General features: G+C 43.8%; 1 protein-coding gene across 1 annotated transcript in view; it reads right to left on the reverse strand.

Moving 5' to 3' along the window:
- Positions 1–706: 706 nt before the first annotated feature.
- C11H5orf52 (chromosome 11 C5orf52 homolog) overlaps positions 707–21,062 on the reverse strand; it is a 72,488-nt gene continuing 52,132 nt past the window's right edge. Inside the window, exon 3 of the mRNA XM_078665896.1 lies at positions 707–1,132. Coding sequence (XP_078522022.1) covers positions 923–1,132 — 210 coding nt within the window. The 3' untranslated portion in view covers positions 707–922. The remainder of the gene's footprint in view (positions 1,133–21,062) is intronic.

A 21,062-nucleotide genomic window follows, 5' to 3' on the forward strand; every position in this document is an offset into this window, starting at 1 on the left:
GCTGACCAATACGGCCATGCTCCTCTGAGTTACTGACAATAGAAGTACTGATAACATCCAGGGGCATTCGCTAAGAATGAGAAGGTACACGAGGAATCCAGCATATCAGCCCAAATACCCCCAGTAATTCCCGATTTCCCACCTAAATGTCCTCGCAGTGATTTCATCTGCTTTCAGAAAATGAAATGTCAGAGAAAAACACTGGGTCCACCGATTTGTAATTATGATATGGACAGACCAGGAGATACTGGTATCATTGGAATTAAGAGCCCGCTCTTCATGCAGGCTTAAGGAGTTTGAAGAGAAGATAGAAGGTGGTTATGAAAGGCAGCAAAGAATGTTAAATAATGAAAAAGTGAAACACTAAGCCAACGGGCAGGTAGGTCATTCAAGATAGCAAGACTGCTTCAAAGAGGCGTAATACAATACGGTACGCGCATCTATTTGTGTAGAATTGCAATCACATCGTAGGCAGTTTGGAAATCAGAATTCATGCAACAAACTTGGGGACTGACCACCACAGTACTGGAACATATCCTCTAATTCATGAAGTCGAAGAAATGAACAAGGGATAGGCAAAAGTAGCCTACAAAATCTACTACATTTTTAGCGTCTAAAAATATACTCGGATGAGATGTTCCACGCACGCTCCACATGCCACCAATATATTTTTTATATCTTAGTAAATTTTGTACAAACTGTTCAGACTCGGAAAACTGTCTGAGGGTCACTGTGAAATGATCCACTTTAATGTGTAACTTCTCAATTAGTCCATGTTTTTCTTTCATCATTCTGGCTGGAGACAAAAGAAAAGATGGTGGACTGTATGAAAATGACAGTAGGAAAGAAGAGGTTGACTGACGCCTTGATGAGAAGGTTTACGAATCGTTTTGGGCTGTCAAGGTACCTTCTCTACTTATTTTTAGAGGAGAACTTGGCGTTGTCCTTTGGAGGGTGGTATCCGACCAGAGGTCATGTTTTTAGCTTTTGCGTCCTTCTCCAAGGACTTGATGAATACGTTGTGCTCTCTCACCCAGCGTGCATTCTTCTTCTGGAAGTCACTGAGGAAATTCTTCTTTAGGTGGTCGTAAAATTGGACAGTCTTCTTCTTCAAGCTCTCCAGGTGTTCTTTCTTTAAAGAGAAATCAAATTATAAAACATACAATTTAATGCCCATGATCATGATGAAAACATAACACACAAGGGTTCCTGTGCATTCATATATCATCTACACAAATGCATTTTTCTTCTAATAAGTTAAATCCATATTCATGTGCATTCGATTTTTCAATCACATTTGTTGAAGGGATGTGTCTACTTGATCGCCTGTAAACTATGAATGCTGTCTTGCATTTGCTATTAGTACTTGTAGGACTTTTTTATTTTATTAATACCTTTCTAATTTTGATAAGAAAATTTTATGGGAAACAGTACAACTCAGACTTCGATTCTTCAATCCTATAAAATAATACAATATGGGCATTTCGCGTCTCCCGTACCCTCCTCCCATGTACACAGTGCTACAGATGGCAATATTCAATCCGAATTGACTTCAGCATTAGATAGGTAAGAGACATATGGACCCCAGAAGTCCTTTGACCTTGAGGCGTGTGGATGTTCCTCTACATAGGTTTCTAATTGAGCTTTGCAGTACGCCATATCTTGAAGCCATTCCGCAAGTTAAAGGCCCGCCTCCAGCCCCAGTACATTAACACTCTACATTTAGCCAGTAGTACACTGATACAAATTTCCAGTTTGTAGGTTTAAACAACTTTATAAGGCCCAAAAGGCACACTTTCGGGGTGCAATCAACCTGTTTCATTATCATACCCGTTAGAGTTTGCATGACTTGCGACCAGTATTGGGCTACTGGGCCACAGCCGCATGCCAGCTGTAGGAAATCTGCTGAAGTGGTCCCGCAGCGAACACAGGCCGCGTACAAACACTACCTGAATCTGTGCAGCTGGAGGGGACTATAGTTGGCCTGTTGAAGCTATTTAAAATATATGATTCCCAGGTTGGAATTGGAGGTTAGTTTACCCAGAGAGGACGCAGCAGAACTCCCAATCAGCCTGCCTCTGTGGGCTGTCCAAGAAAGTGTTCCATTTGTCAAACGCAGTCAGTAGACCCATCCTTTTCACATTGAGAGGCATTGTATGGTTTGGTGATACGTTTTTTACAATCTGGACATGTGACTAATAGCTGCAGGGACCCCAGTGTTACCCGTTCTTGCGGAAAAGAAGGGTCTAATGTTTTCATGGCCACTCTCAATCTATAATATATGAAGCCGCGTAGGGGGATGTGACCACGATCTCCAAGAAAGGCGTCACCCATCTCCTGCAATCCTGCTTCTTGTAATACAGTGATTGCTCTAGGCTCCTGAGTGACCGATAGGGACAGATGATGCAACAATGGAAATGCCAGGACATATAGTGGAGTTTTGCCCACCCGTGAGGCAAGTGCCTGCCAGGCTTTCGTTGTGCTGTGGAGTGAGCTAACCTCTTTAAATGCATTTGTCATAGGAGTATATGGCAATATGTCTTTGAGAGGGATGGGATGAGCAGCATCATACTCGAGTGCAGTGTGTGGCATGTGGTGCTGGGGGTGGTTCCAATAATTTGCAAAGTGAGCTTGTGCGCACAGATAATTGAGACAGTGGATAGGGGGGCACCCAAGCATACGTAAGCCGAAATTGGTCCACAACCAGAACAGCCAGTTTTGGGCTGCTACCCTGTACCAACAAAGCGCTGATGAGTATATGTTATATGTTGTAAAATCATTCAATAAAAATATATAAAAATAAATAAATCTGGCACTCCGAATCCCACCTGTGTGTTGCACTGCCAGCGAATCCTAGGCTGTTTACCAGCCCACGCCAGAGTCGTCATGCAGGATTGGAGTGCCTTAAAGAACGTGTGCGTCAAAGGGATAGGAATATTAGTAAAGAAATAAAAAAATCTGGGCATTACAACCAACTTCATATTTTCTAGCCTATCTGCCAGCGACAAGGGGAGACTGGTCCAATGGACCGCCTGAACCTGCAATTTAGAAATGGTTGCATTTGTTGGATTTTGATTTCCGGGTCATGGTGTATCCACACCCCCAAGTATTTTAGGAAATCAACACACCATTCTAGTGGATATTCTAGAGCATGTATTTCACTGATTGGGTTCGAGGAAAAATAACAGATTAGACCAATTAATACTAAGCCCAGAATACCATTCATATTTTACATATTCTCGAACTGTTGTGGCCAAATCAGTGGACGGGTCTCTCACATACACCACCACATCATCCGAATATAATGATATGGCCAGAGGGCGTTGACCAATTCGCAGGGGCCCATCTGAGTGTCTCTGCCAAATGATACAGGCTATTGGCTCCAGTGCTCGGGTGAACAAAATCGGGGATGTTGGGCATCCCTAACTCATCACTCTGTGAATGTATAATGGATCTGATCTTATGCCAGTCACACAGACCCAGGAGATGGGATCCGTATACAACAATCAAATCCAGCACAGAATGGCCTGGGGCATCTCCATTCTAGCCAACACCGCAAACATATACAGCCATTGGATGGAACGCCTTAGTGGCATCCAGAAATACTGCCGCAGCCTGGATGGAGGGGTCTTGTTGGTGCAAAACTGCAAATAACGTACATAGATTATGACCCGCAATAGCAGCAGTGGCTGCAATTGAGTAGCAAGGAGTTTAGCCAGAATTTTGACGTAGGTATTTATCAATGATAGAGGGCAGTAAGAGTCACACCTCTCCTGCACCTCATCTGGTTTCAACAGAGTGAATAACAGTGCTTCTCTCAAAGTGGGTGGCAGTGAGTGTCTCTCGTAGGCCTCCTGATACATGTCCATCAGGTGAGGCACCAACAAATCTGAATACATCTTGTAAAACTCACTAGGAAGGCCATCGCCCATGGTGCTTTCCCGGTTGGAAGTAGGCATATAGCATTCCTCACCTCCTTCTCAGTTATGGGCTGAACCAGGAATTGTCTCTATCCCCGCGATAGCCAGGCATTGGTAATATCACTTAAGTATGCAGCAGTTTCATGCTCATTTACTGATGGATAGGCACAATATATCTGGGCATAAAAATTGACCAATGTGCTCAGGATAGTGGGGGTATGATGGAGCAAGGATCTGCACGTAAAGCGACTTGCTTGGACTCAGCCCTCTCAAAATAAACTGTAATACACTAATAAACATGTTTTGTCTTACTAACCATGCACCACACGACATTTCTAGTATCTAGGGGAAGCTTTTCAATGTGCTTTTACTAACTGTAACTCGATTAACCTAAAATGGCCGCCGCAACGCAGGAACTTTTCTGCGCATGCGTCTGTCACACTCACGTGGCATGACGTACTTATTGCTGTGGTGGGAAAACTTTGCTTCTGCGCACTAGAACTAAAGATGGCTGCTCTAAGTTCTCATGCGCTAATGCTTGCATTGCTGCTTTTACTAAGTTGTTCGTTCTGCATAATCCCTAATGCTGTAGTTAAAATAAAGTAATGGGAATAGAGTAGAGATAAGTGGTATACAGTGCATTCATTTATAAAAGTTTCTAAAACTGTTTCTCTTTGACTTTGCTATTAGCTTGTGTTCTGACCAATCGAGTATAATGATGTTCCATCTTGGGTCCTGAAACTGGGCATGCGCCGAATTCACCTGAGTCTACAAGCCATGGCATTGAATTCCTGCCAACTCCTTACTTGCTAGAAGACATTCCTGGGAACTCGACCTCCTGAACCACCAAGAAGATGTTAAATTATACATTGTATTTACTATTGGAACATTCATTGCTGGGTGGAATAAAAGTGCATGGGAAAATAAAATATTGGGCGGGAACATCTATCTGAATATTGAAGAGCATGACCTCATAACTGGTATGGTGTGATGACCTCTCCTCGTCTTTTGACCAATCAAGTTAAGGGAATACACACATTTGCAACATTGGGGGGTGGTACACTGCCCTGGAAAATGGTATATCTAAGGTAGGCTTAGCTAGTTAGATTGTCTGACTTGTCCGAATAGCTGACCTGTCACTGACCCAACTCACTCAATAGGCGATCAAGAGCAGAGGTGCTGGCAGAGCACTCTGTCAAAAGATTCAAGAGCTGGCCGAGCACTCTATCAGAAGATTCGATAACCCAATTAGGGTTCTGGGAAGGAGTTCGATAACCCATTCGGGGTTCCTGAGGGAGAAGATGCGCTAACCCAATCGGAGTCCGACTGTAAGCTGCAGAGAGGGGTGTGACGCTGGCGTTGCACTTTAACTGTGGGTGCCGGTTCTGACCTGCGGCGGTCCTGTCCTGATCCAATTTGGTCCATACTTATCCTGATTCTGGTCTGCACCTGTTCTATCCTGTTGGCACCTGCACTATCGGGGGTCCTGTCCTTTATTCCAGCCCATGGCCAGGGTTGGTCTTCACACCATTCCAGGTAAATATTGTGCTGTTTCCCTCGCCTTACCCTTCCTATAATTCAATGCTTAAAGAACGTTTCATGATACTTTCACATCATCTTGCTTTGATTTTATTCTTTCTAATTGATCAAGCTCTGATTAATGTAGTATGGACTTTGACATTTAAAGAAAATATTTAGATAAAGCGTTTAAATCTTTCCTGAGTCTGTGGCTATTTTATAAATGCAAATGTTTATTTACTACCTATTTTCTTGCTACTCCCCTGATCCCTTAGGACTCTAGGTACCGGTGACTAGGATTGGTAAGTCAAAGGTATCGGTCCTAAAAGTACTACTGGTTTAAAGCGTAGGTTTACCTGTTCAATGTGTGTACATGTTTATGGGCCCATGTGAGTATGGTAATATCCTGTGCAGGAGAACCCGCGCTCTATCATAGCCAGGCAATGGTAATATCACTTAAGTATGCAGCAGTTTCATGCTTATTTACTGATGGATGGGCATAATATATCTGGGCATAAAATTCAACCAATTTGCTCAGGATAGTGGGGGTATCATGAAAGGGTTCGCCATCAGGAGTAGTAATGGTCACTATATGATTATCAGCCCACAGGTCTTTAATCTTAACCACTAGGCTGCGACCGAGGCGCCCCCCCTCCACACCGTACGCCCTTGCCACAGAGCATTTTGACAGATATTGAACCTATTTTTTCCGCTGCTTCATTATATTTAGTTAGGTGTGTTCTGATAATTGTTGTGGGGTCTGGGTGGGTCGCATACGTTTTTTTCCAAATCATGCAGCATGTTTTCAAGGAACTTCAAACAGGAGTGAATGGAGTGTAATACCCAAGCCCAGAACCCAATGAACGATCCGCAAAATGTACTTTAAATGCATCCCGTAGCACTTCTGCCACCTCAACTGACCTCTTCTTAGTGTCAAAATATTGTATGATTGCAATGCGCACCCCATCCTTGAACATCGCGTCCAAAAGAGCTGAGGCGTGAAGCTTCCATTGAAAGGATTGTGGTGCATGAGTCCGGAGCTTAAGGGAAAACCACACAGGAGAATGGTACAAATGTGACCTCTCGATCCTCTGGGTGACAGATCTGACATATATCGACAAGTCCCTAATCCTCCATACTCTCTTGTAACACCTTTGTAGATTGCTTATCTTGCCATGCAGCAAAAGTGGGTATATCTAAAGTCAGGTTTAGTGGGCTGTTGAAGTCTCCACCCCAAAGTATGCTGGATGATTTTAAATTATACAGCTGAACGCATAGTTTGGTGAATGGCTAAGGGTCATAAACATTGGGGCCATATAGATTATTAATTGTAAGGACAGTTCTCCCACAGTTTCCCTGCAAAATAATGTATCTGCCTTCGTCATCTGTCCCTGAGTGTATTGTATTGAAGGAAATATCGTTCTTAACAAGGATAAGGACTCACCTGTTTTAAGAGGAGTAGGAAGAGGTCAATCTCGTCTGTGCCCATTGCGCCCCAATAGTAGTGGCTGACCACTGCACCAAACTAACCTTCCTCAGACTATTTAACCTTGTAGGTTCCAGGTAAGCAGGTTAAGCCGACCACCCTAATGAGCCATTATACAACAAACCAGTCACATGCTAAGAAGTAGGTGGACCGCGGGGCATGGAGACATAGGGGCTTATTAGTATGGGTCCGCCCGCCATAGCCCCGGGAAACGGGACCGCCGGTAATGCATGCGGCGGTCCCGCACCTACAATTAGGATGCACCCGCCACACTGGCGGGCGCATCCCGCATTTGAAACATTGTGGCATTTGTAACATTGCGGCGGGCGGTGCTGCAAGCACCGCCCGTCGCAATGCCACAAAAGCAAGTTGTGCATTTCCTTGCACAACATGACAGGCACTGCGCCGTGCCTGCCACGTTGTACATTGTAATGCAGGGGGGGTACCACAGGTACCACCCATGGGTACCCCCCATGTGCACCCCCCACCGCACAGAATCCCTTGGGGCCCGCTACGGGCCCCCAATGTTAAAGACCGCATGCCTTTCCGTGGCGGCATGTCCCCGCATGCATACTAATATGGATGGCGGTGCCTAGCAGACACGCCACCATATTAACAGCTTTTCTGGCCGGTAGGCAATTAGGCCGAGTGCCTATCAGCGGAAAACCGGCAGACGGTCTTTCCGTCTGTAGTGGTCCCCATTCGCCATAGTAATATGACGGGTGGGCACATATGTCGGGCGATCCGCCCGACACGCTAATGGGCCCGCTAGAGTTCAGATAAACATGTAGTGAGTGTGTGCATGGAGTTTAGACAAATTAACAACATACCCACCCCCATGAACTCCAGCACTGAAGAACTCTACAAAGCCCAGTTACAAAATATAATTCAAACATATTTGTGATCAAACATGGAGCACTTTCAGAGGATGAAAAAAAAGAAAAGGGGATGAAGAGGGGTCAGCTAAAGATATCAGAACTTGTTGGGGTATACCTTTGTGGGGAAGCAAGATGCTAAATACCCTCTTGTAGAACAGAGGGGGGCAGGAATGTGACTGGGTTCAGCCGGCCTTAGTAGAGACATTACGGGGGTATCCAACACTGTTAGTAAGATTAAGCAACATTTTCAACTAGTACAACTTGCAAATTGCATAGCATGAAGTATAGTATAATGGCTTTGTGCCGACAGGCCACTATAAAAGGCAGGGCACCACAATAGCGTTCATCAGATACTCAACACAGCCTGAACACAGAAATTATTATTATCCAGCATATTTACTTATCTGCAGGGACCTACAAATGAACTGTTCGGCTACAGTCTCCACAGCATCAGGATCGGGGCCCAGAGAGGAGCGAAGGGCTCGCCTAAAGGACCTAATATAATTCATGACTGCCTTTGATGATGTGAATATCATTTGTGTGCCATCATGATCCACTTGTAAAAGGGCAGGGTATAGCATGGCATATGAGTTCCCCAAGGACTGCAGTTTCTTTTGAAATGTATTTTCTCCGAGCGCTGTTGTGGTAATGTCTGGATAAAAGGCGATTTCAGTTTAGTGCCCTTTTCCCTAGATAGATGCAGCACTGTGTCCCAATCTCTGTAATTTAGGAGCTTTGCCATGATTAGCCTGGGGGGGGGGCCCCCTGGAGGGCAACAGTCACTCTACCAATGGCACACACTCCCGAGGCGTAGTTCCTAACGATGCACACAATGCGTGGTAAGATGGGAGGAAGTACTTTGCTGCCGACAGAACTATGCATCCCAATGGACTCCCCTCCACATCAGCCAGTTCCACAAATTGGGTCTGCAGTAGCTCAGCATACACTAGTGCTAACTCAAGGCTGTCTGTGGGATCCAAAGGATCCACAACCAGAGGCCTGCTTTTCGCAGATATTGCTATAGTTATCGCCTCCCTAGTGGCTCTTATTGATGATCTCCACGTGGTGGTAACAGTACCTTCACCAGGAACTCCTTCCTCAATGGTGGGTATTCACTTAGATTGCAGACGGCTAAGTTGGGCTCACCGCTGAGCCTGACTTGCAGGCTTATGTGGGCGAGAGTTGTGGGGGGGCTGAGAGTGTCAACCGCACTCCCCTTCTAGGCCTCACGGGCTCTGGAACTGCCACTGGCCACCCCTGCCGGAACACCAGGCCACGCCGCAGGCTCACTCCTCGCTCTGTGTTGCCTCAACTTACCTCCAGGTGGGTGGCACTCCGGGATCTCCAAGGCACGAACGGTGCCCTTCCACGCAGCGGATGTCATTGCCACCAGCCTCAGATCTCCGGTCCGCTCAGTGGGCCTTACCACTCAAGCCTGACCTACGCGTCGCTCCAGAGAGTGGGCGACACAGTGTGGATGAAGAGCCTGCAGCTAGCCATCACAGTCCCACAGTCGGAGGTCAGCACCCCCAAAATCAGCACTTTTCTTCGGTTCAGAGCAACGTCTCACCAACTGCCAAGCGCCATTTTGTTTAAGAATGGCACAAACTTTTGTGTGTTTCCTGCTTGGCCCATTGTAGTTTCTCCTGTGTTAGCCTAATTGTACACTTTGTAGCCGCATTTTCATTTGCACACATTGCTATATAAACATACTTGCTTTGTGCCACACTGTACTTTCTCACGGACCCTGAATATGTTGTTGCCTTCTGTCCTTTTCCTGGGATTTAGTTTGAACACCTTAAAAAAGGTGAAACAACAATGCCCCTTGTCAATCTATCTTGTCAGGCACTAGCACCTAGACACAACACAGGAATGCGGCTCTTGTTTATGAGTTCACATGTCATGTCATATAATAGAGCACAAGAGTTTAAGAAAACACATGGTGCGAGAGTTCTCAGACAAGATCACTGGTGCAGTTGAGATGTAGAGTGTCCATCTGTAGTACGGGTACGGGGTCCACCACTAATCCCAGAGATCTTTGATATATAATCATTTAGATTCAGTAGAAGGGGGAGGTTTAGGCTAATCTATCTCATACCATGACAGGGCTTTTTTTTATAGTATATGGTTCATTAACCAAGCTAACAGTATTTTTGGTATACATTTGATTTCTAATGGTGGCACAAACACTGCATTTTAGGACACAATAGTTTGATTAAATATTCTACACTTCCTTTGTGTCTTTTATTTATTTTATTGTGGACGAGTGCGAGTGATAGAGTGAAAAGGTGTGTCCTGTCACTGCGATCCCTGAGTGGGTCAAGAGTGTTGTGTTCTGGGGTGCCAATTCACTTGTTTCTCTGGTAAGGTTTGGAGAGCAAGTGACACACTATAGCTAGTCGGACTTGGGCTCATAGGTACTGAGGCGGTATGGCAACTCAATCCCTACATGCAAATGTTCTGTGGTCCCAAGCTTAGTTCTGTTCCTGAGAAGAATTTCTGCAACATGGCGCCACCAATATTATGGTCAGTACTTACTTGGGAGAACCCTGATTCGTGCTTCTGCTTGTCCACTATCAATGGGAGGACTATTTTTGCCACAGTCCCCGCTCTTTGATGTGGCACTCCCTCGATGGCCGTCCTACCGAATGTCCTCAAACAAATATAGAATGAACATGCAGCAGGTCCTGCAATCAATTTGGGGATGACACTTGTGGGTCATTTTCCCGTTGTCTCCAAAATTATTCTTTCTAATGTTAAGGGTGAAGCAGCGTCTTTGGCTATATGCCAGCAACTTGCTGCGGTGGCGGTAGCTGACTGTGAATGCGAGTTGCCTGTCATTATTGTTAATTTATATACGTCTTTAGGACATAACAGTTTGTGAACTAGATCTTCCGTGCCACCACTTGGCAAGTCTAGATCTGACAAGGATGCCAGACCAGCCTATGAATTTCCTAAAAAACCATGAGATGAATCTAAACAACAACAAAAGTGGATAGCCTGGAGGTTCTCCACCCCTGGAGTCCTCTGAAAGACGACCTGATTTCCACGATCGCCCTAAAATTAAGACTCCAGACAGGTACCGGTCATCTTAAACACATTTTCCTTGTTCCTTTCAATAATTGTCTGATCAACAGTACTACAGAGGAGGGCGATCTGACTGCAGATAAGAAGAGTACATGAAACCAAAAAGGAAGACACAATGCTTGTCTGATGTGAAGCTAAAGAAGACACACCTCCTCCATATAAACCCCTTTTTCAGATAAAGAAATGTTCTGCCTTAACAGCTAAATATGCCACAGACTGGGAGAAACCCTCCTCCTGAACAGGAGTTTAGCGGAGACTCTCCGCGACAGCGCAGCATAAGTCACCATAGTATCCCGGAATCTCTGCCAATTTCTGGTAGCGAAAGCAACTGCAACCTTTAATACAGTTGAAACTGCAGATACCCACACATCCCTTCCAGACAGAAGCTATCACTTAGACATTCAAATTGAAGGTGACATTAAAGGACCATTAAGGGCATATTCTGGGACAACTTAACTGCATCTTATCACATTCCCTTGGTGGTGGTTGATTTGACTCCACCTTTGGTTCTTGCATGCAACCAGGTTGAGGGCATCATTCTCCCTTCTTACTCACACCTCTTCCCTGATGAAGTGAAGAATACGTATGCATCAGAATGGGCCTCACATTAGAACCTGCACTTTATCGTAATCATACTGGTTGGGATAAGGATTCCCCTTATGTTATTCCTATACGGTCTGCACCTCAAGATCAACCTAAGTATCCCGTTAAACGGGATGCTAAAGCACCTGTTAAAGAAATTCTTTCCCAACTAGAGTACCAGGGAGTAATTGAACCCTCTGTAGCTCAAATGAATAATCCTCCTTTTCCTGTTCTGAAACCAGATCATTCATATTGCATTGCCTTAGATGATAGATATTTGAATAGTCATACACGCCCATTTGTGGTACAAAATACCCACAGTACGTCACACATTAATAACGTACTCCGTAAAAAAATATAAAACCATTTTGGATATTTCCCATGGGTTTTTCCATCACAATTTGGCTCCAAAGAGCTGAGCTTGGTCTGCCTGTAGCACCGTAGGCTTTCAAATTCACGATGCTCGACTTCCTGTAGGCTGCAAAAATGGCCAGAGAGTTCTTGCGGCATCAATTATGTGGATTCTTCATAAAATTGACCCTGATGCTTTGTCCCACATAGATGATATCTGCCTTACGTATGATGAATTAAACCAGCATCTAGGGAGAGTCGATTGCATAAAACTTGGCTACAAGTTTAACTTAAAAATATGGAATATAACTTTTTGGAGTGTCTTTTTCTTGGGATAAGAACTTACAATTGAAGGAAAAAGTCTTGCCCCTCATTCTAGAGAAGTGGGCGCAAACTACTCCATGTCTTAATATGGCCAGATTTTTCTGCTTCCTCTTGGTCGCCAAAACACACTGACACTCTCAGATATTTACAATATGACTTACTTGAAACATGCCACTTACATACACGTGTCAATACCACAAATTTGGTGATCTACGTTTTGCCAAGTGCAATTGGATTTACATATGTCACTTTTCATGAAGGTGAAACGGTACATGTAGCATATAAACCGCGTTTATATTCCCCATCAGAAATGTGTTTTGCTTCCACTGCAAAAAATACTTAGTGCTGTACAGATGTCCTCCCTAAAAGAACGGTCACTTGCTCAAGATAAACGCATCATTGTCAAATCTGCAGTAGCCACAGCTAAAATGCAGCGGTAACATGCTCTAAAGCTTGTATCGAAAATGATATCTTGATCTGCCGTGAATGCTTTAAAGAACAGTACCTCTCTACCGAAGAGTTTTTCTTAGGGGTGGGCGGAATTTGCGTAGTCGCGTTACGGAAATCTTTGCAAAAATTTCAAAAATCTCAGCAAGAACGCAGAAATATCACAAGGACGCGTAAGTGCTTGTCTCGCCTGTTTGTAATGTTTTTTTGGGTGATCCCGTTGGAAATGTGTTGCCAATTGGCCCATGCAGTCGCTAATGGGCGTGACCATCTTGTTTTCTCTTGTCCCACCCGCTCGCGATGCTATTTCCTGTTCGTGATCTCAGACTCTCGCTGTGTCTGTTGACGAGGCGAATGACGTGATCGCGATCGCAAGATAGCGCGACCGGCTACCAACATCTTGTGGAGCACGCAAACTGATCGGAAAACTCGTCAGCGAACGCGGGGATCCCGGTAAGGCGATCGCGCACGCGAGAACGCATTTTCAAAGCACAAAAATGAAAGAAATCTCCACAACGCTGCAAATCGCGTACATTTTGAAATTTTCGTGCTTTCCACGAAATGCGGAAATGTCAAAATATCGCAGTTTCCGCGAGCGGAACAGAATTTGACGCCCACCCCTAGTTTTTCTTCTAAATATTCCTATAATTTTCTATGAACAAAGTGTTCCTTTTGCAATTCTTCCTGGAGTTGGTGATCGTGTGATTCCCAACACAGACCACCGCAGACATAATTTAATTGTAGCCGCACACAAAGGTGTAGCTTCCGTCCACGTGGGAATGTCTGCCTCTAATTCACCCTTACAGCGCCACTATTGATGGCAAAGTGTATACCAACAAACCAGAAAATATGTTTTGTGTTGTCAAATATGTCAACAGATCAAAAGTTCTACTGTGTATTGATCTTTATTTGCAACCAGCCCTTACACTGTATTGACTTGGATCGTTGTCCACAGATCTCAAATACTGCATTCAAATTTGTTTTGGTTGCCGCAGATTCTGGCTCTAGGTTCCTCTGGGTTTGACCACAGCATGTGGGTGAAGCCTGCACCATTGTTAAATATTTTCAAGATTTCATCGGCACTTAGGCCTGCTGTGCTTTCCATTAAGACCAAGGTCTGGCTTTTGCTTCTAAGTGCACTGTGATTCAATGAAGTTCATTGGAGTACAAGTGCATTATTCTGCACCATATAGGCCCACTGGCAATTCTGTTGTGGAAAGAATTAACTGTGACTTAAAGCAGTCCTTATCATAAAGGATATTAGGTACAGGGTGTGGTTGGTTGAATCATCTCTATGGGGTTCAACATGCATTCAATATCCTCCCTAAAAGATCTCTGGGTGGGCGAACCCGTACAAAGTACTTTTTGGCATCAAGGTGTTTGTTCCAGACCTTGACGGTCCCAACATTGTGGCAGCTGCTTTATCCTTTTGACGTGGATAACCATTGTGCTGTCTTATAGGACCTACAAAAGTTTTGTGATGCTCAGTCTCACAAGCTGTTGCCTGCATCTAGCTCTTCGTGTGCAGACTATCCACTTCCAGTTTCCGAAAATTGGAGATATAATTCAAGAAACAGTGGAGATCAAAAAGGAATTTGGCCCTACATACCGTGCTCCTGTTCCAGTCCTTCGTGTCCAGGGTACACACACTGTGACTTTGCTGACTTTGCTGCCACTCCCGGGTTATAGAGAAAATCGCTTGGTCTCCATTGAACATGTCAAAATACACCATGTAGCCGATTCTTCATAGTATGTCACGGAATATTTGTTCCTTTCAACGAGACTTTGCCTTCCAGCCCGTGAGCACCACTGACGCTGATACGCCCCAGCGAGGGGAGGTGTTGGGGTGAGACGGAGTCCTCTGTTGACAACTTAACTGATACACTACCTGTTTCTACTATTACGTCTTCTGCAATAGATGTCTTTTATACAGCTCAAACATTGGCGAATCCTTCTGAATCAGATTTTTTTTAACCCTACTGCTGAGTCAGTTTCCTGTTTTCCAGCTGAGTACTTCCAGGTACTACATGGATCAAGATCATTTTTGTTCCAACAGTTCTTCTGTTTTGTACATGCCCCAGCACAGATTTGTGTGTTTATTTAGTGGTTAAAACGCACTGTCTGGATTGTACTCTCCTTGGTTTTCCTATTCATGTGGATTGGATTTGGAACTTTTTTTCTTGTTAATCAATGGCCATTACCTTACGGAACGTTCTGCAACAGAATTGGTCTACGGGCTGTTGGGCCCTCATTCTCATTCTTCATCGCATAGATTAAAAAGAGACTTGTCCCTCGTTAACATTTCTGCTGTTCCAGTGACTGGGGGAATTGTTTGGGATAAGGTTCCTTTCGAATAAATTGATCATATTGAAGATCCTGCAAATACGATATGTGTTCAAAGTTTCTATGGGTTTCATCATGTGATAAGTGACTTTTTCGTCCAAACGTGTATTTCAGTTGAATCCAATGCTTTGCTGTGAATGTCAACAGTATAAAATACTAATAAAATATATTTTTTTAAATAAGTTTCTATGGGTTTCACTCAGATGATTCGGCTGTTCACACTGTAAATTCTATGCTTTCTGAACTAGAGTATTATACTGTTTTTGAATCTGAGGATCTATATCTTAATTCTGTTAATTACGCCAATATGTTCTATTATCATCATTATGGACATCATTTTCTGCACAGAGCAAGTGGACAGCGTCACCGTTTTAATTATACACAGTGGAGACATTGTCCAACTCCACCTCAAGGGAGCTCCATTTAGCAAAAGGACACATATTTTACAGGATATGACACTTTAGGCCTCGCGTTATATTACTTCAAATTCGTTCCATGGCCACCTAAAAATATGTGCTTACTCAGACTAATCAAATCTATACAGCTTTGTTTGTCAACCGGTTGGCCCTCAAAGGTTTTGATTAGTGAAAAGACAACGTCAATTTGAATTTGTTCTGGGCTATGAAATACTGGCAGTTTCAGGGTAAGGAAACCTTATTTTGAGCCGGGTTTACTTCCCAACCAAATGATTTTCTTGAATGAAATGATCCAACAGACTACCTGTCTGGGATTGGCAAAAGTTAGAGAAATAACTGCCCCAACCATTTTCTCTGTTGCCCGCTTTGGTAACTTGCAGAGTCAGACAAACTACACTGAAGACCAATTAAATAGCATGGTGAAGAATGGCACATTTAATTCTTCATTTTTAAATCCTGGCTGGTGGTTATTGTGGCCGATGAACAAGAATGGTTGCCTTTGCCCATTTTCTCAATTCGACGCCTGGGTTAAAATGCAGCTGACCTGATCCCCAATACTCTCAGTCAACACGTTCTGGTTATGTTACCACCTATTCAAGCTAGGTCAACAATGGTTAGTAAATTCCACACTGTCTGCAGTGAAACACCATCTTTCTCTCCTGTCTGAAGACATAAATTTGTTGGATTTTCTTTTAGGTCCTCATGTTCTAAAAGATGTATGTATGATGGAAGCTGCTGCACTTTTAAGACAAATTGACCAATATAATTTAGATAAAATGTTATCAGTTGTTGATAATAGTATTAATAAGTTGTTATTTACAACTTAAAATGGTATTGTCTGTAGTGATATTGTGCAAAGTGATATGTCAACATTGTATCATGGTCAAAATCAGCTTCGATCTATTATGCTGTTTAGCTGGACGCTTCAAACATTAAAAAATGGGCAAGCTCCATGGCATTACTTGAATTGCAACAATTTATTTCTGCCTTTTCATTTAACACATGAGCAGCAACTGATGGCCATGAAAGAAGCGACTTACACAATGTTGCATGTAGAAAATTGAGATCAACTTCCGTTCACCATTGCTACAACGACTTCGGCAGTGTGGCTAATACATGGTGTTATTTCAATTCCCATCTCGACATTTCAATTTACAGCATGCATGAAAAATTTCCCTGTTGGTAGATCTGAACCCCTTGAAAGCAGCTTCATTCCTGAGTTATGGTCAATTCCCTTAAAATATTGTTGTGAACATTCTAATAAGGAAGTTTTTATTATTGGAGAAGAATGCAATTCTACTATCAGACGTTCACTTGTTTGAAAACCTGTTAAAATTCATGACGCCTCTAACACTTCAGTGCCTAATCTGGCTTGTTTTTTTAAAGGGATTTTGGTTCCCGCAAATCTCCCTTTTGTTACGGTACACTCTATTGCCAGTTATCTCATGCTTAATGATCAAGACTGTTGCTGAATATGGGCTGGAGTCCCGTATATTTTGGCAGTTTCCCAGCAAGTCACTTGTTGCAACAATGTCTTGTTTCCCACTCCAAATGGGATTATAGAGAGCTCATTGTGGCCTTAAAATTCCAACTTTGAATAACTTTATCTTATTGATTTTAAGCAGACAGAGGTAATCAAGGAAAAGTACCCAATGACCCAAACAAAACACATTTGGTGCAATCATGAACAGAAGCATACAAACTCTGCTTGTGTAATTGGCCCCCCAGCTAGCCGGCCCGATTAAGAGGTACAATGACAATCCCAAGGCCATGCGGATCAATGATGGTACAAACAACAATAAAAGGTCTTCTCCTGGAACCTATCTGTCCGAAACATCCCCCCCAACCTACCCCGCACACCTACCCCTCACCCACCCCGGAACCAGTGTGCCCTGCTCCATAGAGGAACAGTGGTTTACTCCTTTTGGGATGCATCCGCAGAGGGCGGAACGTCTGTGCGTCGGAGCACTCGCAAGTACTTGGGGCAAGTCACCTTGTTGAACTCCTGTGCCAGCAGAGAGAGGAGCAGTTCCAGACCGTGTGGAATGCTGCTGTTGAGTTTGTTATGGAGGCTTGTATGCGCTCCATACCAATGATGCACCATAGTTTATGCAGCCACCCAGTGTGTGAGGGGCGAGTCGTAGAGCCCCAAAGGGATAAGATATGTGTTATATTCTGATCATCTCTTTCCCTGCTGCTCAGCCTGTGTGTGTGTGATGTCATTAGAATGTTCGTGTATGCATGGTTGAATGTGTGATCAGTTTGAATGAGTGGGGCTGAGCAGCTGGATGCTACTCCCGGTGGGGCCTTCCTATTTACCAACTTTGACTAATAAACATCTATTTAAGAACATCTACGACTATTGGATCTACTTACATTACAAAGTACATTTAGCATTGTAACAATATGGTGAACAGCTGCGGCTAGGGCCAGACCCATCTGCTTCCCTCGCATGGACTTGAGTGGAAAGGTGAGCTCGTTGGGCAGGCCTAAAAGGGTGTATGCAGGGAATCGGGGAACCTCCGTTTCGAAGTATGTATCAACGTCTTTCGGCACCTCCTCCCAGAACCCCTGTACTTCCCTCCATTCCAACTTTGAAGGCAGATTTCAACAACCTAAGCATACTCAAAGCATTATTATTTCAACAGGAGGTAGATCTTACATCTGCTCGTGAGACCTTCGACTTGGAGGTGGCTAGAACTTCTAGTGAAATGCAGTCAATTGCTGTTGTTCCTCATTCACGGCATTCTTATCCTGTTCCTGCTTCTCCGCAATGGATGCTCCTTTTGCAGGCCCTCTGGAGCTGGCAACGCTCCAACATTACTGTGAGAGTATGCTTCAGAACTTTAGAATGTTTCTACTACAGGAGCTGGATCCTGAATGGCCCCCTACATTTTGATCTGTCTGGTTTACCTGCGTGCAAACCGTGTTTCGCTGTATCTTGTGCCCCTTTGAATGAGCACTGGGCATTTGCTAGGCTTTGTAGGCACCCAATTCCTTGGACTCTTGGACATTAGACTGCTAATGAGTCCCTTAGCAACCCATATCCAGAACTGTTCCCAGAGTTTGCTACTTCCACCCAGTGCAAGGTTTGCACCACTAGCCTACGAGGAAACTTGGCACATGGCTCACTGGATACAGGCTTTGCTAACACGGATCAGGTTACCCAGTAATTGTCTTAGCATCGTCTGAGACCGGAGATAATATCTGTTAGTTGGAGCTTGTGACTTGTTCAGTTGACCAATTTAGCCTGAACACCCTAAATAAGCTCAAACAACAATGCCCCTTGTTATTCTATCTGTGCAGACACTAGCACTTAGACACAACACAAGAATGCAGCTGATGTTTATGAGCACACGTCTTGTCATATAACGGAGCACAAGAGTATAAGAAAACACATGGAGCAAGAGTTCTGAGACAAGATCACTGGTGCAGTTGTGATGTAAGGTATGGGGTCCACCACTAATCCCAGAGATCTTTGATATATAATCATTTAGCTTCAGTAGAAAGGGGGAAATGTTTAGGCTAATCTGTCTCATACCATGACAGGTCTTTTTATAGTATGTGGTCATTAACTATGATAACGGTATTTTTGATATGCATTTGTCTTCTAATTGTGGCTAGAATACTGCATTTTATGGACATGATAGTTTGAATAAATATTCTAAACTTCCTTTGTGTATTTTGTTTCTTTTATTGTGGACAAGTATGAGTGAGAGAGCAAAAGGATGTGTCCTGTCACCAAGATCCCTGAGAGGGTCAAGAGTGTTGTGTTCTAGGGTGCCAATTCACTTGTTTCTCTGGTAAGGTTAGGAGGGCAAGTGAGGCACTATGGCTAGTCAGACTCGGGCCCATAGGTACCTAGGTGATATGGTGACTGCATCACTACTTGCCAATGTTCTATGGTCCCAAGCATAGTTCTGTTTCTCAGCAGAATCCCTGCAACACCACCCATCATCCATCACTGATCAATTTTGCAACAGTCATTGGTATGATCAACCCACTTCCCATCTATGTCTGTATCATGTGCTCCATGTTCTGTCTATCCTTGGATGACGTGTCCCAGTTGATCCTCTGGCATTTCACCTAACACAATTCACATAAAATTAGTCCACCTGAATGAAGATCTGATAATTACTTGAAGGAAAAGTGCATGTTTTGTATCAGTTTCCATAAAAATTATTAATTTCAATGAAAACCATAGCACCAAAAAATAAGGCATCGTTTTAACTTGAAAAGGGATTTTTCTACAGTTACTCACCATTTCATTAAAAAGGAACCGGAATACAACAAGGTCTGGGCATGTAGCATAGTCCTATGGTTTGGAACCTACCCAATAAATTGCTGATGCATGAATCTGCATATTTTAACTCATTAAGGGCCCGATGTAGGTCGGTCGGTAACGGCCGAAAATCGGTATTTTCGGCCGTTACCGACTGGTATTTGAGCTTTGATATGTAGGGCCACTTATTTTACAGATTCGGTAAATTTACCGATCGGTAAATTTACCGAATCTGTAAAATACCGAATCGGTATTATTACCTATTCGTTAAATTTGATATGTAGGTGGGACTCTTCTGAGTCCCACAACCCTTACCGAATCTGTATTTTACCATCAAATATATTTGATGGTAAAATACCGATTCCGGTGTGCATGCACATGTGTGCATGCACACCTGTGCCATATGACAGGCAGACCTGCCCTTAGGGCAGGTATGCCTGCCGCATGGCCCCCGAACCATTTTTGGGGGTGCTAGAGGGTGTCAAAGTGACACCCCCTGCACCCTTGTCAAAACCGGTATTTACCGATTCGGTAAATACCGACCGGTAATGCCCCATTCATTCCTATGGGCTTCAAAGCCCATAGGAATGAATGGAGCATTACCGGTCGGTATTTACCGAATCGGTAAATACAGATATTTACCGATTCGGTAAATGGAACATCTGGATGTTCCTACATACCCCCCCTTCTTATTTACCGATTCTTAATTACCGAATCGGTAAAATTCGGTAATTAAAAATCGGTAAATGATTCCTACCTACATCTGGCCCTAAATGATGGTAACGGTTGTGGTAGTCTTAGTAATGGTAATGGTGGAAAAGCTCAGCATAAAAGCGGACTCACATGGGCGGGAGAAGAGCTACTGACCTGGTACTGTGTTTTCTATAAATTAGCACAGAAGGAGCAAAATTGGACTGCGCCGCATGAGTTGCTGGCTGAGCGGAAAGCGCATGCACAGGCCCATCACACGAAGAGCCACCGCCAAATAACGGAAGTAGAGGAGCTGCTAGGTGAGCACTGTCAATTCTACAAAAGTACCTGGCAGGAGCATCATGGGCTCTCTTGGGCTCCTGAAAGTATAAGTAGTGGCCGACAGCCATAGCAAAATAACATAGAAGTTGGGGCTGAACTGGAGACGAGATGTCATAAGACAGGACAGTCATTATGGAGTCAGACTGCCATAGGGGTTTTATCATGATGGGCTTTTCTAGTGCAGCACAGGACCGAATGCATCTTTTATGTGTCTGTATGGCGAACAGCGAATTCATTCAACCCAACATTTTTGTGAGTTAGGACCTCATGTACGAAGCTATTTGGGGGTTGCAAAGGTCAATATTGAGCATTCATGACTGCAAAATGGCATTTTTAAATGTACAAAACCCAAATTGCGATTCGGTAATACGTTACTGAATCACAATTTGGGTTTAT

The sequence above is a fragment of the Lissotriton helveticus genome, chromosome 11, assembly GCF_964261635.1.
Source record: "Lissotriton helveticus chromosome 11, aLisHel1.1, whole genome shotgun sequence".
Taxonomy (NCBI): Eukaryota; Metazoa; Chordata; class Amphibia; order Caudata; family Salamandridae; genus Lissotriton; species Lissotriton helveticus.